The sequence below is a fragment of the Lutra lutra genome, chromosome 9 (genome assembly GCF_902655055.1).
Source record: "Lutra lutra chromosome 9, mLutLut1.2, whole genome shotgun sequence".
In the NCBI taxonomy this organism is placed as follows: Eukaryota; Metazoa; Chordata; class Mammalia; order Carnivora; family Mustelidae; genus Lutra; species Lutra lutra.
Window position 1 is genome coordinate 52,622,767 of NC_062286.1, and position 24,289 is coordinate 52,647,055.

General features: G+C 53.1%; 1 protein-coding gene across 24 annotated transcripts in view; it reads right to left on the bottom strand.

Moving 5' to 3' along the window:
* Window positions 1–872: 872 nt before the first annotated feature.
* Window positions 873–24,289, bottom strand: part of DYSF (dysferlin) — a 203,920-nt gene continuing 180,503 nt past the window's right edge. For all 24 annotated transcript variants that reach the window (XM_047743874.1, XM_047743882.1, XM_047743880.1 and 21 more), the window contains 11 exons: window positions 22,006–22,176; window positions 21,202–21,344; window positions 19,313–19,452; window positions 17,977–18,065; window positions 17,616–17,711; window positions 17,088–17,229; window positions 12,876–12,975; window positions 8,075–8,253; window positions 6,425–6,534; window positions 4,977–5,124; window positions 873–1,136 (listed from right to left, as the gene is read on the bottom strand). In XM_047743874.1, the coding sequence (XP_047599830.1) occupies window positions 1,098–1,136; window positions 4,977–5,124; window positions 6,425–6,534; window positions 8,075–8,253; window positions 12,876–12,975; window positions 17,088–17,229; window positions 17,616–17,711; window positions 17,977–18,065; window positions 19,313–19,452; window positions 21,202–21,344; window positions 22,006–22,176 (1,357 nt within the window). In that variant the 3' untranslated portion in view covers window positions 873–1,097. The remainder of the gene's footprint in view (window positions 1,137–4,976; window positions 5,125–6,424; window positions 6,535–8,074; window positions 8,254–12,875; window positions 12,976–17,087; window positions 17,230–17,615; window positions 17,712–17,976; window positions 18,066–19,312; window positions 19,453–21,201; window positions 21,345–22,005; window positions 22,177–24,289) is intronic.

A 24,289-nucleotide genomic window follows, 5' to 3' on the forward strand; every position in this document is an offset into this window, starting at 1 on the left:
CCATCTGGTGAGACAAGGCAGGGCCTCAGTCTGGGTCCCAGAGTGCAGCGAAGAGCCAAGTGCCCTGGAAGGATCACACTGGGGCCTTGGGGCCTGGGCCAGGGGAGCAGGCTCACAGCAGGAAATAGGAGAAGCCCTCCTGGGGAACAGGAGAGGAGGCGGCCAGCTGTGCTCCAGAGTTCCAGCCCCTCAGGCAAGAGAAGCAGAGGCCTCTATTTTGGAAACACTATGTTTTCATGCTCTTTGCTTTTTCTCTAAGTACGTTCCTGCTGCCCCCGTAGATTAAGCCTGATCTCTGCAGGAGAAGACAGACCCATAGCTCATGCTAAGCTTCAGACCATGAGAAAAAGGTGTATTTGTGCAGACCAGATCTTTAAGCAGGGTAAGGAAGCAGAGCAAGGGAGTCACAAGAAATCCCAAAATTGTGGGGGATAAGGTCACAGCCAAAAGTCCAGCAGCCCTCCCTGCCTGGAGAGTTTCTGGCCCAACCCTTTCCACGGTGCTCCCCTTGGATAAAGTGGAACCTCTTCCTGGGCACGATCAAAGAAAGCAGAAGGTATAGTAACCGCCCACTTAAGCAAACACAGCCTGGGAAAGGAAGAGGAGAAGCCTAAGGGAGGAGGGGGAACAGGAAGGGAACGTCCTGGAGAACCAGAACATGCTGGGTCTCTAGGCGGACCAGACACCAAGCCTCAAAGCCCACCCACCCCGACCAGGCTTGTCAAAGGATAAAGTTCCATTCGGGATGCTGAGCTAGAGGTGGCCCCCCACTCTCTGCCCCCGCCCGCCCCGGCCAGGCAGCCAGACACAGCTGTCTTCTACACAGTCACACCTCACTCAGGTACTACAGTGACACACAGCCAACACGGCCCCATGGTTCAAACTGTTTTATACTGAAATACATATAGGCTGATCCAAAAAGGGTTGGGTTGGGGGCGAAAGAAATGATGAAAAGCGGGTGATCCCAGGACTCGCCGTCACCAACTCTTGGAGCGTGTGCCCGTGTGTTTGCACCCCAGCAGGCGGGTCAGGCCCAGAGGTCCGGAGGAGCTCAGCTAAGCCCAATGGAGAAGGCGGCCAGTCGTGGGCCAGAGTCCTCAGCTGAAGGGTTTCACCAGCTTCATGGCAGCGTAGTTCTGGAGGGAGGGGAGAGGCAGGGACACGTGATGACAGCTGCTAGGCAGGGGACGGCAGGGCAGGGTGGCAGGGGAGGCAAGAGCTGGGAAAGGAGGCTCACCCACTCAGCCACCTACCCACACCTTACCCTCACCACCTCCCACACCACCCTCAGCTCAACACTCCTCTTCCTGGGGCTCTCGCCAACCACACAAGCCCACACCCTCCTGAAGCTCTGCTCGCACCCTCCAACCTGGAGCCATGGCTGCCTGAATGGCTCTGACTGCTCCCCCACCAACCCAAGGCCCACTTCCATGCCCCAGCCACCTGCCAAAGGGCAGACCTGTCCTGGCCTCCTCCATCAGACAGGTGGCCCGAAGGCAAGGCTATGATTCTCCCCAGCCCCTCCCATACACCTTCACATGGGAACCCACATGGGCTCATTGGCCACCACACTCCCATCCAGCCAACAGAAGGAGAGGGTTGAGGGGTGGGCTGTGTGGGGATGACCCCCCGTGCAGGTCAACCCCAGAGATGGGTCACCCCTGATTAAGTCCTGCCAGCTGCAGGACTGACAGGAATCTCCCCTCCCCACTCCTCCCCCGACAAAAACCATGAAAACACATACAACACAACACAAGCCTCCTAATTGGGACAGTATGTTCCTCAGCGCCGGCCCGGGGAAAGCCAACTCTGGAAACAAAGCCGCCGCTCCTTCCCCGCCAGATCGCCTCCTGCCTCCCCACGCTGGCCCTGCTCCCGGCTGGCTCGGGCGTGGGGGGGGGGCCTGGGGGGAATCAGACAGGCTGCCCTCCATGTCCCCCTCCCAGGGCACTTTCCAAGAGGGTGGGAAGTTAGGCCAACTGGAGGGGAGCAGCCCTCACTTTGGGCCCCTCTCTGTCAGACCCTCGGCCCCCAAGGCCTAAAAGCCAGGTGAGGGTCTAGGACCCACCCAGTGATCAGGTGACTCGGCTGGAGGGGGCAGGATTTGCCCAGGTGGTAGCAAAGACCTACACAGACAAGGTCTATAGCCTCAGGCCTCTACTGTCCCTCTCGTCCTGGACCCCTCACCTAGGATCTGGCCCTCACGGGCAGCTCCGGGAGAGGGAAGGCAGAGCTGGTAGCTTAAAGAGGACAATTTCCAGCAGGACTCAAGGATAGTGATGCCACAGTTGGGGGACAAGACAAGGGAGAGGCTCTGAGCAGGGCTGTTGGACAAACGGCTCCTCTGGCCCTGCTCACGGGGCCTGGGGCTAAGGCGGCCCCAGAAAGGAGGAAGGACCATAGGCTGGCAGGAACTGGAAATGTTCCCTCCCTCTCCTGGCCATGGAGCAAGCCCTCCTTCCCTGGGTCCCTGAAGGTCTGGCCTGCCACCCAAGTGCCTGGCAGGGCAGGGCCCCGCTGGCCACAGGCAGGAGTTAGTCACAGAATGGGCAGTGGTGACACTTGGGACCAGCCCCTGCCCTCCCCTTGGCTCTGATGGAAAGCACCCCCAGGAAAGGCAGAAGAGCTTCCCTAACCACAGTGCTAGTCACAGCAGGTCAGAGCTGTCCTAGCCCGGCTCCCTCCTCATGTGGACAGGAGAGCCTTGCCAAGGTCACAGAGGAAGTCCCTGGCAGAGCCAGAGCTGAGCCAAGTCTGACTCCAAGCCCAGAGCTCCGTCCTGCATGGACTCACAGAGCTCAACGTGGCCCGAGCAGCTTCTCCTCCACAGCCCAGGACTCGGCATTTCAAACCAGCTCCCTGGTCCCACTGCTGCTGCCCCGCAGACCACCCGCCTCCTTGTGAAGCAAGGATCTGAGCCAGCTCTCCTCTCCCTAAACTCCCCTGGCCAGAGCCTCAGGATGGAGCCCTAAACAGTACCCTGTCCCTGGTTCACGTGAACCGCTCTGCTCTGCCTCCTGGGGAACCACGCGCCCCAGTGACGCAGAGCTTGTCACCCTCTCCCTCATGCTCACAGCACTCCCTCACCTCCCAAACACACACTCTGGGCTTCATGAAGCCCTCATCTGAACGGAGTGGCAGCCCAATGTACCCAAAATGAGAGGAGGAGAGCCCGAGTCTGGATCTGAGGCTGCCACATGACTCGTGAGCTTCCATGGGCCTGTGTCAGTGATTTTGGGATTTTGTCTTCCTTTGCTTCCAGAAGGACCCCCCAAACCGCACGTTTCTTGTAGGGCCCTATAACCTGGACCCTCCCCTGGACCACAGCCAGAGTCAGCCAACCAGCCATGACTCCTTCCAGAACATGTTTCAGATGGCGCTCCAGGTGATTGCAGAGGGTGTAAGGGCCTGGCCTGCAACCGGACACATCAGCCATCCCGGTTCCAGACCCTCCTTTCTCATTTATGGCCCAGAGAGTAGCTGGGGCCTGGACGGCCAGACCTGCCTGCCCGCCTGCTATTCCTCACAGTCCATGATATGAGGGACTGAAAAGGAGGGCTTTGGGGTTTTAACTCTCTTCCCGGTAGGAGATGCGTGCTGCCCATGTAAGGCCTCGCCAACCGCAGTGGGAGAGAGTTCTCTATCCTCCTCCTCCTCCTGGAGAATTCGCAAAGCAAAGAGGACGCAGACATGTAACTGTAACTCCCAGAGTGGACTGCCCACTATGGGGACCATGCCCTTGGCCACAGCGTGGTGCTGAGCTGGACTGAGGCCCACGGTGGCAGGAACCCAGGACCAGGAGCTGGGCAGATTCCTGGGCAGCCCTGAGCCAGCCCCTTCCCTTCACTGGGTTTCCATTTCTTTGCCATTAGAATCCGGGTGACATGGGGTTGATCATGCCATTCTCTCTACCTTTATATCAATTTGAAATTCGTATATGAGAAAGGTTTTTTAAAAACTTAAAGAACATTAAAAATCAGGAGCCAGGGGCACCTGGGTGGCTCAGTGGGTTGAGGCCTCTGCCTTCAGCTCGGGTCATGATCTCAGGGTCCTGGGATGGAGCCCCGCATCGGGCTCTCTGCTCAGCAGGGAGCCTGCTTCCCTTCCTCTCTCTGCCTGCCTCTCTGCCTACTTGTGATCTCTGTCTGTCAAATAAATAAATAAAATCTTAAAAAAAAAAAAAAAAAAAGAAAAAAGAAAAGAAAAGAAAGAAAAATCAGGAGCCAGCCTGGGAACACTTCAAGGTCTGAAGTTCCAGAGACATGGTAGGGTGGGGGGCTGGAGCCTTGTTGCTCCCTGATGAGCTGGGAGGGTGGGGAAGCACAGACAGGGAACAGGGGCCCTGCTTCTCCTCCCCAGGAGGGACCTAGTGGAGTTGGGGGTGCAGAATCCTTTGTTAAAGCGACCCCCACAGCTCCTTGCTGGGCATCAGCTGGCTTCCTACCAGCACCACCAACATGCCTGGTGAGAGGCTCCTGGGCCCACCTCCTACCCTCCCACACTTTCCCCCATACCCACCCCACTGTAGAAGGCAGAACACGTTCCATCAAGGTCCTCAGGCAGACACTGAGACCCTCACCCAGAGCCAGGGTCCCCCTTCCTCTGGACCTCGGCAGATGCCTTCCTCTCTTCTCTGCCATCCCAACCTCCTCTCCCCTCCCCTCCCAGACCCACTTCCACACGCTCCTTCAAGAAGGTTCCCCTGCCCATCCCTGCCCAAGGGGTCTCACCTTCTGCCAACATTGATTCCAGAGTCTGGGGACTTGCTGAGGACTTGCTATGTCTCCCCGTTGAAGGCAAACTCTCAGTACCCACACCCCACACCCCACACCCGGACGAAGGGCAGGACTTCATCCATAGAGCAGGGCCTTGTCTCTACCAGACTGGGGACTCTCCAGAGCAGGGGCTCCATGTCCCTCACTGGACCGGACGCTGCTCCGAGACAGTGTGTGGGCCTCGCCATCAGGCCGACTCACCGGGAAGGAATAGAGGAAGATGCCCACAAAGAGCAGCAGGACGAAGAGAATGATGAAGAGGATGATGGCACACCGGAACCGCCGCCACAGGATGAACTTCATGGTCTTGTATGGAGACGTGAACCAGAGGAAGGAGGTGTCGGGGCGCCTGGAAGCGAGACCCCAGGGGTCAGCAGGGAATGCCCTACCCGGCCTGCCTTCTCCAAGTCTTGCTCCCAAACCGCCCCGGCCCTCTGCGGCTGGCCCCAAGACCTGCCCCCACCCCCGCCCCACAACCCCCAGCCCTTTCCCTCTGCATTCCCTTGTCCTCTGCCAGTCAGCCGCAGCGTGAGCCTTGCCTGTGCTGCCCTCTTCCTCTTGGGGCCGCTGACCCTCGGCACCCTCCAAGACCCAGTTCTCAGCCACCAGCTTAATCACAGACTAGAGATGGGGGAGCTGGGCAGAGGCTCGAGGAGCCACCGCAGGAGGTGAGCCATGGCCCCCTGGGCTCCAGCTAAGCCAAACTGCCTGCCTACATGCACAGGGCTGCTCCATGGCCAGGGAAGGATGGTGGTAAGTGAAACCAGAAAGCTGACTGTGTCTTACTCACAGCCAAGAACCTCCAATCCCCTAGGTCATCTGCCAACTCAAAGAGCAAGCAGGGTGACATGTCTCAGTAATGGCTGTTTTAATACCAGAGTGCCCATCACCCCGTGTCCTGGGTCTCTCTGGTCTTTGCACCCAGATCCCAGCATCCTTGGACAGGGACGCCTCTCCCAGCTCTGCCAGCCCTACGACACTGGGGACCTCACCATGATAAAGTGGTATCTGACCCAAGCCGGGCTGTGGGGAAGGAGCCACCAAACACAGTTCTCACCGCTGCCCCCCACAGCCATCCTCCTGTCTCCAGTACCTACCCTCAAGGCCTCGACATCCGCTAGACTGGTCTCTATCCTTTAGGGGTCTATGAGGTAGGGAAGACAGGGATTCACGGATGGCCCAATTAAGGCTGGAAGGCCATTTCAAAGCCACATGGATGCTACCGGTGAGCCACGGAAGGCAGCTTGGTCAAGGTAAAAAACCTTGATTGGGCTCCAGAGTTAATCAGGACAGGCGTGAGAATTCCAGCTTCGCTTTCCCAGTGGAATGACCTTATTTAACTTTGCTGACACTGTTTCCTCCTCTATAAAATGGGGATCATAACAACCCAGCAAGGAAGATTCCATACCCCATGACCTCATGCGAGGCACACAACCAACACCTACCCAACAGCTTCTCGAATTAGCTGAGGGGTGCTCCCCATCATGGTACCTGTCACCTGCCCCTAACTTACCATGTGGCTTTGGACAAATCACATCCCCTTCTGAGCCCTGTAGGCCTCGTGACCTCTGGGTGGCTGCTCAGTGGATGCCTCTTGGACCACCCCTCCCAGTCCCCTGGGCAGCAGGGGCCAAGGGCTGGGCTCTAACCTTGGGTCCTCGAGCTTGGGGTTCATGTTGGGTTCATCCCGGCCCTGGCCAGCAGGCCGCTCCTCATGTTCACTCTCTGCTACGATCTCCAAGGTCATTTCCAGCTTGCCCTGAGGGGACAGAGGGGACCTGGTCAGGTGCACAAAGGCTCTGCCCTGTGTCTTGGAGAGGAATCCAGCCCCAACAGACATAAGAGCCACTTTGTTATTATTTTTTAAAGACAAAGGATTGTTCTGATCACAAGAGCACGACTGCTCCATTTAGAAGCTATAGAAATGTCTAAAAAGGGAGCACGAGCCATACCTCCACTATGTGGAGACAAGCACTGTTCTGTTTTTATGTACTAGAGCTATTTTCTCATATGCGGTATCTCACTTGTGTCTGTATCGTTCTAGAGCTTGCTTCTTTCATTTAGAAATATACTATGTTTCACTACACAATTACATATTCTTTAAAGTTTGCTCTGTAAGGGCTGTAAAATGTTCTATGGGATGGCTGAGCGTAATTTATTTAGTAAAACACTTATTCGGGTTCGTTTAGGTTGTTTCCAAGTCTTTGATGTTATAAATAATGCTGCAGAAAAACACCCCAGAGCCTACATTTTTAATTGTGTCTGTTTATTTCTTTAGGAGAGATTTTAACAAGTGGGATGACAGAGTCCAAGGGCATATTGCTAAATCGTTGGCTATATATTACCAAATTGCTTCCCTAAATGGTAAAACCATGAGCCCTCCCAGCAGGCGTAAATGAGGGGTCTGCCTCTGAGTCCTCACCAACAATGCACATTTAGGGTGTTTTTTTAAATGTCTAATTGAAAAGGCAAAAATGTTGTCGCATTTAAAACGATTCCTTTAATTCCTAAGGGGAATGAACCCTTTTAAATGTTTAATGGCCATTTGTACTTCTTTCATGTATTATCTACGCATGTCTTCTGCTGGTTTTTCTTTTGAGGTGCTAGTATTTCTTAATAAGTGTTAAAATTCCTTCTACAACAAGCGTATTTTATTTCAAGGTCCACGTTAGGGACTGGCCAGCCTCCTGAGGTTTCTCAGGGAGCTGTCCGGGATTCACTTCCTCTCCAGAGGAAGGAAGGGCAGTTCTCCACCGTGTCAGTTTCCACCCCTGAGCAGCCCCTCTGGGCGAAGACAGCCATACAAGGATGGTCCCTGAAAGTATCCTGCTCCAATGGGAGAGGCACTACCCCGGCCTCCCCTGGAAACTTGGCCCAGAGAGGAGCCCAGGACACAGAACCCTCGAGGCCAAATAGCAGAGCATAAATGACACAGGACCTGCACAAGCTAGGGGTATCTTTCCAGTTAAATTGGCTCAGATCATGATTCGGAGGCCTGGCATTGGCCCCCACTTCTCCCTCTTCCTCTGCCTCCCTCCACCTGCTTGTGCACGTGCTCTCTCTCTTTCTCAAGTTAATAAATAAAAATCTTTAAAATAAATAAATAGGCTTCCTGGGATGCAAGCCTCAAGGAGTGGAAGGCTGCGAACTGGAAGAGAACCATGACAGTGCCTTGGAAGACAGGGATAGATAGGGTAAGAGAGAAGGAGGGCGCCAGGTCTGTGCCCAGGGACCTCTACAGAAGAAGCTAGAGGGCTACAGAAGAAGCTAGAAGACCAAGCTGGAGGGAGCCCACGTACCGCCAGGATCTTCTTCTCGCCCTCATCTGCCACGCAGGGCCACCAGCCCTTCACGGTTTTCTGTTCGAAAAGGGACACGAACCACTCCGGGTGGAAAGTGTCATCCAGCTGGTCCAAAGAGCACTTCTCAGCGGTCTTGGCAGGTTTGGGCATGTGGTTCAGATCCAGCTGCAAGGAGCCTGCAGTAGAGAGGGGTTCTTTGGCTGCGGGTTTCTCTGTCACTGCCAGCCTGGGGCTACCCTGGTGCTGGACAGTTTCACAAAAAACTGTCACCTCCTCTGCTTAGATCTCTAGGCTTAGCCATAGGTCCAGTCCCACAGACCCTTCATGTCCCCACCCATCGCCTCTCGTTCCGCACAGCTGCCCATCAACTCTCCACAAACCCATACGCTCAGTCATATACTTTTACTGGTTCACCCTTCACAGAGCTTGCCACGCACTCAACTTCAGCTTCCGTTATACAAATCCATTCATTCACCCATCGTCTCCTTCCATCCATCCATTCATCCATTTCTTACATTGGTTTTATTGTGGCAGAATATATATAACATAAAATTTGTCCCTTTAACCATTTTCAAATGCATAATCAAATGGCGTTAATTACATTCACGACACCATGCAACCGATCACCACTATGTATTTCCAAAACTTTTTCATCCTCCCCAACGGAAACGTTGTACTCATTAAGCAATAACTCCCCACGCCCCCACCCTCTCCTCTCAACCCCTGAGATACTTTAATCTCCTTTCTGTCTCTATGAATCAGCCTGTTCTAGATAGCTCACTAGGTGGCATCATAAAATACTTGTCCTTTTGTGTCTGGCTTCTTTGACGTAGAGCAGGTTCCAGATTCCTCCATGTTGAAGTATGTATTGGTGCTTCATTCCTTTTTAGAGCTGAACGCTGCGGCATGGGATAGGCAGACCACGTTTTGTTTATCCATTCATTTGTTGATGGGACACTTGAATTGTGTCCACCATTTGACTCATGCAAATTGTGCTGCTCTGAATACTGGCGTGCGAATGTCGCAGTCTCGATTTTTAATTTTTTGGGGTATGGGAACAGAATTGCTAGGTCATCCGGTAATTTCTGGGTTGGGTTTTCTGGGGACCTGCCAAACTGTTTTCCATAGCAGCTGCACCATTTTACATTCACACCAGCACCTCTGAGGCTTCCAATTTCTCCACATCCTCTCCAGCACTTGTTGTTTTCCATTTTCCAATTTTTTTTTTTTTTTTTTAGAGCCATCCTAGTAAATGTGAAGTTGTATCTCGCTGTGGTTCATCTGGCCATTTTTTCATCTGCCCGCCTAGTTCTCCATGCAGCCATCTTTCTGTACTATTTATCTACTCAGCTGTTTTATCCATCATCTCCCTGTATAGCTCCATTTACATGGCTGAACCATATGACAATGGTATTCAGCTACCTCTGACCTCTAAAAACAGCATTTCATGTGGTTTCACCTAATCCAATCACAACAACACCATGAAGTCAACGGGATTGGAGCATAAATTGCTGAAGGGATTAAGTGAGAGAGATAAATCTAAAAAATGTTTTCTGAGGCCAAATTAAAGAAATTCTTGAATACCATGCAAAAGAGATTGGATTTTTTTTTTCAGTGTGGAATGCTCAGTTACTGTAAGTCTCTACCAGTGGGATACATTTTTCTAGTTTTCTTTCTTTCCACTCATCTACTTATTCCTTCACCTACCCATCTGCTGTGATCTAACTCTCTTCATCCCTCCATAGCCGCCATTGGTTGAGAACTACATCTGTCCACTAATCGGGCTATTATTGTATACATCCATTTGTTCAATTCTGTATGAACATTCACGGGTCTATCCACACCCACGTGTCTCTCCATCCCTCCAATATGGTTGAATGCTTATTTTCCATTTTAAATGCAGTCTAATGTAACATTAAGAAAAATCAGGATACCATACGTGTGTGTGTGTGTGTGCCCGTGTATACAGAAAATTATCCCAGTATGATCTAATAAAAGACAATAAGGAAACATCATATAATCTCTGGATTGGCAAGATGATAGATCTTAGCTATTACTTTTCTTTAAGTAATAAATATTTTTAAAAAGCAAAATACATAATTAGAAACACATTATGAAGGAGAAAAAAGAAACCTTCTGAAGTTAAAAGTAGTTTTAATTGCTTTATTTTAATTTTTAAAAAAAAACAAAAGATGAGCCCATTTTTATTTTGAACCATTTTCTCATTCAGTAAATATGCAGCTTTCTTTTTCTTTTTAAAATTAATTTTCTGAAGTCTCACCTCATAAAGAAAAGGTTGACAGAATGATGCCAAAAAAAGCTGTTAAGTCTGTAAGCAAAAAAAGACTTATTAAAAAATTAAAAAGCGGTTGAAAAAAGGGAGGAATTATTCATAATGTGTCCTTACTATGCAAAGAGCTCTGAAAATCAAAAATCAAAGATGGGGCACCTGGGTCCCTCAGGGGGTTAAGCCTTTGCCTTTGGCAGGTCATGATCTCAGGGTGCTAGGATCAAGCCCCACATCAAAAATCAAAGATGGGGCACCTGGGTCCTCTCTCCCTCTGCCTGCCTCTCTGCCTATTGTGACCTCTGTCAAATAAATAAATAAAATCTTAAAAAATATCAAAGACGAACAAGATGAACAAGACCATGAAAATAAAACCCCACCAATAATGTGGAAATAAGTATATTTTCCAAGTTCTACCTCACAAGTAATGAAGAGATGCAAACAAAAATTAAAATGATGTGTCAGATAGGCAATTAAAAAAAAAGATAACACTGGTAGCAAAAGTGATATGAAAAGGGCACAGGTAGGAATAAAATGTAAATGTGAAAATGTAAAATCTTTCTAGAGAGCAACTGAACAAAATATTTCCAAAACCACAAAAATGTACAATGACTCTAAAGATCTACTTACAGTTTAGGAACAAAAGATATGCACAAAGTGTTTAGAGATGTGTGCCAGAGGGTATCGCTCACATTGGAAGACCCAAAGACGAGCTAAGGACCCACCAAGAGAAATTGAGTTAGAATAGGGCCCAGCAACAGGCAGGAATTAAGTATGATGATGCAGATATAAATGTGGGCAGGAAACTAGCAACAGAAAGGATGTGCTTGAAATACTAAGTTTTCCCCCAAAACCAGGATATAAAACATACGTGTGATTAAAGCTCCTTTTGCTATATATATATGCCATATATGTATGTAGTATTATATGTGTGTGTGTGTGAATACACTTCTAGCATATACGTGTTTGCATATATAGGAAATCATATATGGGAACATAGGAGTGGAGGTCATCTCTGGCTAGTGAAATTTTAATACATAAGCAAAGTGAGGCATTGTTGATCTGTATTTTCCAATTTTCTACAGGAATTATGTGTTGCAGGAGAATCAGAAAAATAAAAGTCCAATGGGATGTCATGATTTCGACAGTCTGAATCTTTTCCAGGGATGGCCGCTAAGTGTGGGGGAGCAGGCAGAGAGCATCAAAGGGGAGGGAGACAGAAGAGCAGGCGGCCTTCCTCCTCACCCCTGCTGGAGCTGCTCCTCAGCACGCCCCTGCAGGGGTCCAAGGACTCCGCAAAGACCAGTTCACCTTTCTGCAAGGCTGGCCAAGAAGGGCTCCAGTGACCCATCCAGAGCCACCCCACTCCCAAGTAGCAGACTTGGCCAGAATCAGGACTCCTGACTCCCCACGATGCCTTTCTCACAAGGTCCACTTTTTTTTAATTGAATTAAAACTCCCATCCCATAAAACAAACCAATTTGACCGTTTTAACATATAAAACTGAGTGGCTTTTAATATGTTCAGGGCTGTGCCAGCACCCATTCTATCTAATTCCAGAACACTGTCATCACTCCCAAAAGAAGCCCCATGCCCATTAGCAGTCACTCTCCTTCCCCGCCTCCCAACGCCTGGCAACCACCAGGCTACTTTCTGTCTCTGGATTTGCCTGCTGTGGACAATTCGTGTGAATGGAAGCATACAATCTTAGTCCTTTTGCAACTGGCTTCTTTCACTTAGCACGTTTTCAAGGTTCTTCCAGGTTACAGCAAGGATCCTCACTTCCTTTCTTTCTGTGGCTGAATAATATCCAATCGTACGGCTAGACCACACTTCCCAGGGAACTCTTAGAGCTGTGACAGGGCTGTTACTCACAATCCCACCTGCCTGTTCCATACAGCCATCCTCCTCGCCCCCCATCTCACCCCGTCTCTACCACATCCTCTACCCAGCCCTCCCTGCTCCCAGCTCGGGTTTCTGCACACTTCTCCCCTACCGGTTTCCTGCCTGGGGGCCTAGAGGGTGGAGCCACGGTGGCTTGTTCACTCATCACTTGGGCACAAGTGTGAGGACTGACGAGAGCTCCTCACTTACTGGGCCCGGCTGCCCAGTCTTAAAAGGGTGTGTAGACCTGGGGGCATCCCGTCAAGGGTGAGGCCAGATGGTTGGCGACAGCCAGCTCATGCCTGCCCTGCCTTTAACCTGCGCTTTCCTCTCTTCTGTACCTGACTCCTACCATCCACGCAGCCTGGGTTCCATGCCACCTCTGCTGACAGGCCCTCAGGCACTCCTCTGTGTTCCAGACTGTCCTCGGCACCAGGGAGCAGTGACCCTGAGCTCCCTGAGGACAGAAAGTAGGACCACATCTCCTTCCAACCTTCCCAAGAATGGCGCGCACACACACACACACACACACACACACACACACACACACACGGCGGCGGGGCGGGGGCGGTGGTTCTGGGTCAACTCCCAGTGTGCAGAATGGTACTGACAGGAAACGGTGCTCACCCAGAAAGTCGTCAAAGGAGAACTTGTCATTGTCCCAGATCTGAAATACCACTCGGGCTGGGATTTTGCTCTCAGTCTTGTCCAGCCTCCAAAAAGCATCCTGGCCCAGAAGAAGAAGCAGGAAAGCAAGATTAGAGAGAAAGAGTGGTTTCTGCCAGCCTAGAAGGCTGCCCAGAGGAGACGATGAATGGGACATCTCTTAGGGACTTGCCAGTGCCAGGTCTTGGGGGGGGGAGATTGCTAAGATGCCAGCAGACAGCGTTCAAGGACTCAGGAAGGAACCATGCAGGCTGACTTCACAGGACACGGCTCCTTGAAGCCTCCCAGTGCGGTAGGCAGAACTTTCATTCCCATTTCACAGATGATGAAGCAGAGACTTGGAAAAGTTAAGAATTTGCCCAAGGTCTGACAGCTAATAATAACAATATTAATCTGCACTTCTTATGTTCTAGCCCTTTGCCACTCTGAGCTCATGTATCCTTCCAACAACCTATAAGGGAGAGGCTATCCTTACAGCTGAGGAAACCAGAGCAAGGAACTTGTCTGAGTCACACTGCTGAGAAGTGGCGAGCTGGGGTTCAAACCCAGGCAGGTAATCCAGAGTCCTGCTCTCACCTCTAAATCCTGCTTTGCCCCTGTGCTATTACAGGGGAACAGGTAGACCAGCTGGGAAGCTGAGGGCCTCCACGCCACCCCAGCTATCACTGGAAGGATCCCCCCAACACACTGTTTTAAGGAGCTGACATTGGGCGACAGTCACCCCAGCTCCTTCCTGGCCACAGCAAGCCACCCCATCTTTATTTCCAAGAGCTTGCCCTGGGGCAAATCAAAAGCCCCCAGTGTTAGAAAGTTCTCCAGCCTTTTGTTTTCCCTACCCCCCCACCGAGACCACTCCGCCTGGGCCAGCATTATTGCAGGCTTGTCCCCCAGAAGCTCATAGAGGCTGAAGGAGAAGGGAAACCATGCTGAGGCCTGGGTTCCCTCCTGAATCCAGCCACACTCAACCCAAAGGACCCTGTGGCTTTCCCACTCATGCTTATTCTCTGTCTTCTTACTGTAGCCTTTCCTGAGGGAGTGACAAGGACGGGAACCATTGTGATGATCCTGCAGACACGGGGGGCCAGAACCTGAGTGTACCCAGTCACTGCAGGGGCCTGGACCCAGTCTCAGGGGACAGACACTACGGGGAGTCTGGGAGAACTGCTGGTCACAGAGGGTTTGCCTCCCGCTGGGTACCCTGTACCCACAGCCTCACTGCCCAACCGGGGCTGTGCGGGTATCCCACAGACCCACAGAGCTCCCAGACCAAAACCCCCCTTCTGTGAGGAACAGGCACCTTGCAAATCACACCACTGCATCCTGGACTGCTGCCTGATTTGGCGAGGGGCTCGGTCCCCCAGCTGGCCCCCGTCTGGTGCCTCCCCTTTTCCGGGCCCCAGCCCTCCTGCAGGTGCCTCCCTTCTCTGGCGAGGCTTTTATGGCCAGCTCCGCGGGCCTGCCTGCACAGGCCGCCAGCATCCTCCATTCCTCTGGCCAGCCTGGTTTATGGGCTCAGTAATGAGCCAGAGGTTCAAACGGCCCCTGGTGGGAGCAGCTGGGCTGGGGCTCCAGCCTGGGGAATGGCCCCCCAGGTCCCAGGCGCTCATTACGCTCCCGGTCTGGGCCCTTTTACTAGCTGTTTATTTGCAGGGTGGGTGCCTGACGCGCAGGCAGGCCCCAGTGGGTGTGCTGGGCTCCAGGTGGGGAGCCAGGCCAGGGCAAGCAGCGGTGGTTCAAAGCAGCCGGATGAAAGGAGACCCTTGTGCTTTATGACAGTCTCGTCTGGTTAATGGGGTCCCCGGAGGGCCTGCCTGCCGGAGGCCCCGAACCCCTCAGCAGAAGGCTGGCTCTGCGGCAGGACTGGGGAGCCCAGATGCTGTGAGGGATCCCTGCACCATCCCACTCCCAGGCCCGGGCCTTTGAAGCCCAGACCAGCTCATTGGTGCCCCACTGTGGGTACAGATCCACCTGCCTCCTGGCCCCTTCTCCCACAGAGGGACACATTGGCTCTTCCCTGGTCCAGCCAGACCCTCCCTCACTCTCCTAGTTGACTTCAGAGCCTCCACCTCCTCTCCAGGCCTCCTCCGCCCCTCCCTTCAGCTACTGTCTCCCCACTGAATTCCATTCCGGCCCCCGCCCCGGGGGGGACCTCTTCTGGACTCCCTGACACCTCTTCCTTCTCTCCACCTGGCAGCCTTGCTGGGCTTCTCCTTCTTCCAGGGCTAGCCCCAGCCCCATGGGCTATGCCTCAGTGGGTCAGCCCGATTCTCTTCTTCCTTGCCAGTGCCTAGGACAGAGAGATGGGACTCTTGCACTGACAGAATGGAACCCCCTCAAATTCTTACCCAGCAGATTCAGCTGGGCCCTCAGCCTTCCAGCATCTCAGCAGACCTTAGCATCACGATTAGCTTTCTTTCCCTCCCCCTGTTCTTCTCTCTCCTGCTCTCTCCCTCTTCGCTCCCTTGCTCAGCAGAGCGGCTCGTCTCAAGTCACTGCAAGTCACTGCCACAGGGCCAAGAGATACTCTTTTCCTGCTTTGTAGAAAAAACAGAGCTTCCGGACCTCCTCGCCCACATCTCCACCTGTCACAGTGAAGGGGGTAGTCCTGCCTCCCACTTAAGCAGGCCACTCGGCATCTCTCAGCCTCAGATTCCCCTCTATACCTAGCCCCTTGCTCTGCAGGCCAAGCACCAGAGACAGGATGCCTGAGCCCTCGGGGGCCCATTCCCAGCCCTCACCCCACTTCTGCCCATAGCAAAGAAAGGCAGTGTGGGTTTGATCTGGAACCTTTCCCCCAACAAACGCAACATTGGCTTTGTTATGGAAACAACTTGTGATAGACAAATACCTTGAGCAAAGGCAAACAAGATGAAACCTACAAAGAGGGTAGGCTTTCCTTGACTGCTCGGAACCCAAGGCTATTGTTAAATTCTGCCTTCTCCAATGCACTGTGCAGCAATCCCTGGATGAAAGCATTCACGTAACCTCGTTTAACACTATTTTCTTTTGTCTGATGGTTTCAGAATGTTCACTGGAACATTCTGGTTTCTCTAACATGCAGCCTGTGTGTTGGGCTGGGCAAGGGTCATGAGGGAAGGATGAAGGGAAGAGAGCCAAGAAGACCTCAGCAGTGCCCAGAAAGTACGTTCTATATTCCCTTCTTGAAGCCACTCAACCATTCGGGAGGCAGGTGTCACAGAAGCTTGGCGGCTTGAAGCACTGTGCCCCCTCAGGAAGGAAATCGGACCAGCAGAACTAAAATGCCAGAGAGGCATTCCCTTTGTCCAGCAGAGAGCACCTTGAGGCAGATGGGTTCTGGGTGGGATGCAGGGGATCAAAGCTCTAATGGAGGTACTCTCAACCTCCAGCCAGCCCAGCTCTGGAGCCTCCCTGAGCTCTGCGGGCTCCCCACAAGGGCAGGTGCGACACCACCAGAAGGGAGGCTGCCTGCCTTGGACTCTGCCTATCGCAGAAGAAAAGAATTTACCATCCAGAAGAGACCTCAACGAGCTGCTGCTGAGACACAGAGAGCTGAGGTCCCAGGACTCCACTCTGTCCTCTGGCTGATGCACCGGGTCCCCCAGGGGCCTGCACCTTGCAGTGAGGTCAGGGAGGGAGGAAGGCAATGGCTTCCGGCCTGGAAAGCCTGAGCTGCACCCAGTAAGCGTCCAGCTTGGGCAGTGACCACAGGCACCAGACACAGAAATGTGGGGAGCGACGTGATGGGAGGGACTTAGCTAAGCAACCCCAATCCTGTGGACAATCCATCCACAGGTGAGGCCAGCCCCCAGGGAAGCTCTCCCTATGGGGACTGGCCTCACTGCCCCTTCCATAGCCATGCTGGGTATCCCTAGGAATGTTCTTCCCGTTCTGCCCCATGACCCTTCCTGCCACTTGGTTCATCTGGGGTCAGGAGGAAGGCAGTAGTTTCAGGAGCTGGACCAGTATAGACAGTGGTGGTGGCAAGAATGTGGGGGTGATTGGGGGGTAGCAGTGCCAATGATGGCAGCCATGGTAGAGGTGGCAGAAGTAGAGGCAGGGAGATAGGTAACGGGGCTACAGCCATGGGAATTCCAACATCCGGGGGTGCTGGTGAGGGGTGACAATGGCAGGATGGTGACACCCACAACAGAAAGCCCTGGGAGCAGGCCACCGGGGATGGCACGCGCTCACCTTCTTAGAGACGGTGCAGACTTGCTCTGCAGGCAGATAGTCAAAGGGGAAAATGAACCTCCAGTTAAAGTTGCCTTCGCCGCCCAGGGACCGATAATGCACATCCGTTTTCTGCTTGTGCTCTTCAAAGCCAACCATCCAACTAGACAACAGATTAGAGAACATGTCTAATTAAGGTCTCCTCTACAAGATGCATCCCCCCACTGAGGCAGATGAGGAATTAAGAAGGTAAATGAACTCAGTAAAGGATAAAGCAAGAACAATTCGCAGAAATCTCTATGAAGTACCAAATGTGCCATTAATTTTAAAACATCTAACTTTCCTTCTTGAGGGATACCCTCAAACCTTCTAAGTTCAACCCAAAGATTTTGGGGAAGAAATCCGGTGGGAGAAGGACTCACCAAAGGCCCTCCTTCCTTTCTTGTTCCCTCCCTTCCCTATGGCTGGAGCTCCCTCTTTCCACCACCCCAGCAGGACTGGGGCAACACCATGGGGCTGTGACAGGTGAGAAGGCCAATGCCTCCCTACCCTTTCACATAAATATCACTCATCTTCTCCCCTGTGATGCTGAGGTCATCCAGGATCACGTCCTTTGTGTTCCAGATAATACACCGCAGGAAAAACCTGTGCAGAAGAAGGGCTCAAGTACACATGAATGTCCCAGCAAAGGGTGGGCCATCCTTGGCTGAAAAGCTGAGAGGCCGGCTCCCCCAACCAGACCCTGATGCTTGCCTGGCTGGGCACTTAGCCAGGCCCACACGAGAGTGATGCCCTGTGGCCTGAGTGGCCCAACACGCCGCCTAAGAGTGACCTCCGGGTCCCACCCACAGCGAGCGGCAACCCTCCCACCACTCTACTCAGCTCCCAGCCTCTGGCTGGGGAAAGTCACCTTCTGGCTCTCCGTGGGGTGATGTTGAAGGGAGGTCCAGGCCGCCCCAGGGCCTTGGGAAATAGGTCGATCCACATCTGTAGCTTTCCCTGGGGAGACATAACCCCGTTCTCACCCCACCTCTTTCATTCCACCAACAGCTACCAACCCCCTGCTCTGTGCCACACAAGTGGGGCCCAGGAGGAAGAACACCTAGGCCCTGGCCCAGGGAGGCTCCCCTCTGCCCCCCTGCCCCAGAGAGAAGGTTGCATAGAGACTACAGGCCTGACTGCAGCCGTGAGCCCACCGCCCCACAGGCTAATGACTCAGACCTGGGCCCTGGGGGCTGGGGGTCAGGGCAGACTTCCCAGGGATGATGATATTTGAGCTGAGTCTCAGTATGCCAGGCAGACAAGGGGACAAGGGCATTTCCCACTGAGGGAATGATGCACTCAAGGGTTTGGGAGGGTCAGAGAACACATTTAGTCAGAGGAGTTTCAGAGGATTTCCACACGACAGGAAAGCTCTCCACCTGTCACCCCTCGGCTCCCTCCCTCTCTGCAAGCTGGCTATTCTGTCCCCATCTCCCAGAGAAAGAGCAGGGATTGAGGTAACTTCTCCAGGGCACGTAGCTGGAGACTAAAAGTTCATGACATCTGCTGTGCCACTCCAGAGAGCTGGCAGCCACCCACCAAGGGCAAAAGAGCTCAGTTCCAAACAGCAGAGACCATGGACCCCGCATGTTTAAAAAGGCCCCTTCTTTGCTGCCTTAGCCTTTCTCTGCCTGTCACCTTTTCTTTCTTCCTCCTCCAAAACCCAGCCCTGAGCTCACCTCCTCCAGGAAGCCTCCTGGTCTCAGTCCTGGGCCAGCTGCCCCTCTGCTCACCTTCCCTCTGCCTGGAGGATGCCCTTGGCCTTCCGGGTGACCCCTCTCAGTGACAGCTCTGCCGTTCTGTCACAGGGTGCCAGTTGCCCTGTCTGGATTCCCCACCGCAGCCCAGCCCCATGCCAGCCACCTGGATGTCGCTGACAGATAGAGGGAGGGCATCCTGAGGCCAGGCTGAAACAGTGAGGCTTCTGAATGACTCATGGGAAGCCAGGGGTCTATCCAGAGGTATAGAGGAGGTGGCTCGGGGTCATTGCCCAGGTCCTGGGGGCTATAGGATGCCCAGGAAGGCAGAACCAAGAGGTCCTCTTGTAGACCATCTCTGATCACTGTTCAGACTGTGAGAAAACATGTCAAGGAGGGATTGGCCAAATCCTGAGCTCCCCACAGGTGCCCCTGAGATATCCATGTTGTCCTTGGAGCAGGGCCAGCTGGGGGTCAGGGCTTTGGGCGCAAGGGTCCATGTCCTACCTGCTCGATGTCTGGCTGCAGGGGGCTGTACAGGGGCCGGGATTCCACATGCTCGGGGACAAGACCCAGCTGCCGGAGGACGTGCAAGGCCAGACGCTCTTCCACTGGACCCAGGTGTGGGTTCAGGACCCTGCCACCTTCTGCTCCAGTGAGAAGACAAAAAAGTTTCTGGGGCTGAGTGAGCAAGGGATGGTAGGGCTGCCTAGAGGCCTCAGGAAGCCCCACCTGCCCACACCCTCATCCCCAAGCAAGACACACTTCTGACCCGCAGGTCTCACTCTCTGCACGGAAGCCTCACAGTCCATTGGCTCCAGCTTTAAAGTCCAGATCTGTCATTGCCATCATTTCTACCATGCCTCTTCTATAAAGCTTTTCCTCTTTTCCACCAAATCTCACCCCTTCCAGGAAGCCCTCCCTGACTGCTCCAAATTCTGAGTCTCAGCAACCTCTACTTCCAGAGGGGCACCTAAGTGCTTTTAGTACTACTGTTCTCCTGGTCACACAAACTGCTCTATTAGGAGCAACAGCTAAAATAATAGCAATCATAGCAAACACTTATAAAGCAGAAACCAGGCACTGATCTTCATAAATCTTAACAGGTTCTATCTTCATAGAGACGCTGGAAAGTAAGTGCTGTTATCATGCCCATTTCACAGATGACAGAAACGAAGCACAGAGCAGTGACATTGTTGGCCGGGAGGGCAGCCGAGATGACACCCTCGTTTAGGAAAGGCATGGGCCTGGCCATGAACACCCTTTCCTTCTGCCTTGTGCGGCCCAGGGACAGCTCCTACCTGCCCCGGAGTGGGTCAAGGACTGCTGCTGTGGACGGGATGAGAACACAGGGGTGGTTCTGACCCAGACAAGCCTGGCCAACCAGCCAGCCACAGGAACCTGAAGCCCCCACGCCAAATCTCTGGGGCAAGGAGCATTCACGTGTGTCCAAATGCACGGGGACACACACAGGTATGTGCACTCAGGTGTGCCCAAGTTCAAGAGCACAGATTTTTGTGCACGTACACACACACATTGATCTAACAAACCTGCTCTGCCCACTCTAGCAGGTCCCACAAAGGAAGCGGCACATTGCAGCAGGACCCCCAGCCAGGAGTTTGGTCCTGCCCCTAACCACCTGCATGACAATGGGCAGGTTGTTAGCCACACTTGGCCTCCATGGCCTCATCTGCAAAAACAGGCAAATGCCAGACCTTACCGTCAATAGCTTCAGGCTTTCGTTTTTTATGAACATATGACCGTGAACCCTGGTCTCCATGCTACAGTGGCTTACAGACCAGCAGAAGAGTTGGAAATGCAAGAGGAGGATGAGAGGGTTGGGGGTGGGGAATCAGAGTCACCATCCCCTTGTATAACCTCTGCACCAGCTCTGACATCAAACAGCTCTGAGACCAGCCTGAAGTGAGCACCCCCGCAACGTCCCCTGCCTGACCTATAAGCACCTCCAGCAGCTCCTGGGAGACAATGTAGGCCCGTGGCCATCTGAGACACACAGGGGGCATGCATGCTGCAGAATTCTCAGTAGGAGCACTGGGCAGGTTCAGGGGCAAGGATGGAGGCCACAGGGCTTCCTGCCTGCCCTGTGGATGCTTTGGGTACAGGACCGAGGAGTCATCAGCCAGGGGGTGGGGGGACAAGGTGGGGGGCCTCAGAAGATACCTGGAAGGCCAAGATGGCAAGCTAGTGCAATTCAAGCAGAAAACATTCTCAGAGGTCATCTGGACCCCAAATTCCAATTAAACTCTGACCACCACCCCCCCAAAGCCAGAGGCAAGCTGATCTAACCAGGACCCTGGCCTTGGCTTCATACTCATCCCTGACCCCTGAGGTTGAAGGAGAGCCCGTCATCGTTCTGGAGTCACGTGGCCGCTAACCTGTTTCTTCAACAGTGTATTCTTTATCCTGAAAGAGCACGCGGTCCGTGAGGTACACGGGAGCCTTGAGTCTGCGCTGCTGGCAGAAGAGTTGGAGGAGCTGGGAGGGGCGGAGCTGGTCCCTCCACTGGTTGGGTCCGGAGCTGAGGCCCAAAGACAAGGCAAAGAAGAGACCCTCCAGGCACTGCCGGGGGCCGAGGGGTTTGCAGGAGCCCGTGGACCTACCCGTGCAGTCCCCCACCCTTCACTTTTACAGTGGGTGCCCTCACTCGCTGTGACTGGGGGTCCCACTTGACACACAGGGAAACTGAGGCCCAGAGATGACAGGACTTGTTTAAATACATACCGAGTTCGAACCTAAATATTCTGTTTCCACACTGGGAGAATCAGACCCAGATGAGACTCAAATTGGCAAGAAGGGAGTAGGAGCTGTCCACACATGAGTTCACCCGACACAGAGCCCCGTAGGCTCCACTAGGGGCCCATTATCTGTCTCCCTTCTCCTTTCCCTCCTTCCTCATTCTTCCCTCTACGGGGGCTTGGTGGTGTCTTAAGGAGAACTGGGTTATAACAACATGATGAAGAGCAAGGTCCTTAGAGTCAGACGAACAGGTTCAAATCCAAATCCCGCCACTTACAAACCATAACATCCCTGGGCCTCAGTCTCCACATCTGTACAGTGGGGACAAGAGCATAGTTGCATTGAAGGAGAGAACACCTATCCAGTGCTGAGCACAGGGCGGGCACACAGCAAGTGCTCATGACTCGGGGGGACAGAAGAGCAACGAGCCCCCGTGCACCTACACACAGTAGGTCTGGGGGAGTCCACAGCGAGCCCCAAACTTGGACAGCAGCCTATTTTCCAGGTCGATGACTGTCTCCCCAATCTTTTCATCTTTGGAGAGGAGGTCATAGTCATAGAGCGTGATCTTCAGGTCCTTCTCCAGAGGCAGAGTGCAAGTCAGCTCGAACATCCTGCAGGGGGGCCCAGGGCAGAGGTCAGGGTGCTGCAGACTCCCTGATGTTGTTGGACATGGTGAGTGCTCAAGGGAGGGAGACGAGGACAAGAGCGGGGGACTTGAAAGCCTTCCCTGGCTCCCTCCTCCCCTTCCAAGAGTGGCCCTGGAGCCCACCATCCTTGGGTCCCCTATCTGTCTTAAAGTATTAATCCCAGTGCCCTACTACTACTGGACTTTTCTTTGTGTGTCTGTGTGTGTGTTGTGTGTGTGCACATACACTTGTGTGTTTTAGACATTCCCAGATAATCTGGGCTGAGCATATAGTATCTCCCTGCCTAATGGACCACAGAATGAATGAATGAATTGGAACAGAAAGGTAAAACCAAAGCTTCTACCAGGACACCAGGATGTAAGAGGCGTGAAGGTGCCAGAACGCTGGAATTGACCAAGGGGGTGACCTGGGACGCACTTGGGGACACTTAAGGCTTTACACCTACTTGCAGAGTGGGAAGGAGGATTTGCGGAGATTTCTTGGGAGGGAGCTCCTGCTGTGCTCTGAGACCCCCACCCCCCCCTAAGGTCAAGTGTGGAGGGATAGCCCCTTTACCCCTGAAAGAGTTCCCTGCAGGTGGGAGCCTGGCCCCTGACTCCTACTCAAGTGAGAGAAAGCAGTGGGCCGTGGAGAGGAGGAGAGAGAGGTGACCCTGCTCCCGTCTTGGCTGGGCCACCGTGAGGCCACACTGGAGCCACTTGGAATCTGACCCCATGGGACCTGGGGTTCCAGCAGTGAGGCTGTGGAGAGGCCCACATGAAAGGGCCACCAGAAAAGGGCCACAGCATCCGCCTCTTCCCTGGAGCTTCATGGGCAGGCTCAAAGGGGCTTTCTGGAAAGCACTCACAAGAAAATAAATCCACTTTAAACACCTGCCACTGGAGAGAGCCCAGAAAACACAGGAGCAGGGAGCACCCAGGGCTCTCCTCTCCCAGGGGCTCCCCTAGTCCTGACCATGCATGATCCAGCACATCAGTGGGAGACATGAGACAGGAAAAGAGAGAAGCAAAGCCCCCTCTGTCCATTCACACACACATCCACACACTGCACACAATACACCCAAAGTGGACCCGGCTGGGAAAGGGAGCGACTCCCCTAGATAGAGCCTGTCAGTTCACGAGTACACATGAACAAAGTTCTGGGTAGCGCCTTGACACTGAGCTTAGGACAAAGCCGACCGTCCATAAGGAAGCACCTGTCTGCCACGCTTTGCACTTAAGAAATGAGGGAGGGAAACCCCACGGAAGAAATGTCTATAGGACACAGGCAGACAAAAAGGAAACTGTGTTCTCCTGACATTCCCTGAGCTGGGCTTGGTCAGCACATGAGTTATACAAAGAAAGAGTGTCTGCACTCACTCCCCCACCTTGCCCTGGGCCCTGACACACACTGCCACCGGGCCCAGTCTGCTGCCGGGTCACCATGAGCCAGCAGAGCTCACCAAAGGGAGCCCTTCCCCACCTTCTTCCCTGCAGCCCTTCCCTCCCATCCCAGCTCGTCGGGGCTCATCACTGGCAGGACACAGGCAATTCTCCAGGCTGACCTTGCCACAGGCCTCAGTGCCCACAACCAACTCTACAGACACTAGCAACTCAGCATGCCTGGGAGCTCTGCCCACACAGGGGTCCTGATTCTTCCTCCCCTTGTTCTTAGATGTCAAGAAGCATTTGACTCTATTCCTTTGTGTACCCACGAGAGACTAACATGCAGCAAAGAAAGATGACAATGACTCAACACAAACAACAAGGGATCCTGGAGAGCTCTGGGAACGGTAAAAAGACATCAGTTGGGAAAAGGGGCCAAATCCTAATAAAGCCTAGAGCGTAGGAAATAGTAATGTGCCACTAGTGATGTTTTCGTTTTGACAAAATGAACCATGGGTAGGTAAGAGGGAAATGGAGCGTGAAGGGTATACGAGAATCGTGCTTTCTTTGCAGCTGTTGCGTAGATCGAAAATTATTCTAAAGTAAAAGTTAATCTTAAAAAAATACCAAAACAAACAAACAAACAAAAAATGGAATAATTAGCAAATACAGGCTCTGAGTTTCCATTGAGATTTCTGTTCTTTGAGGTAATT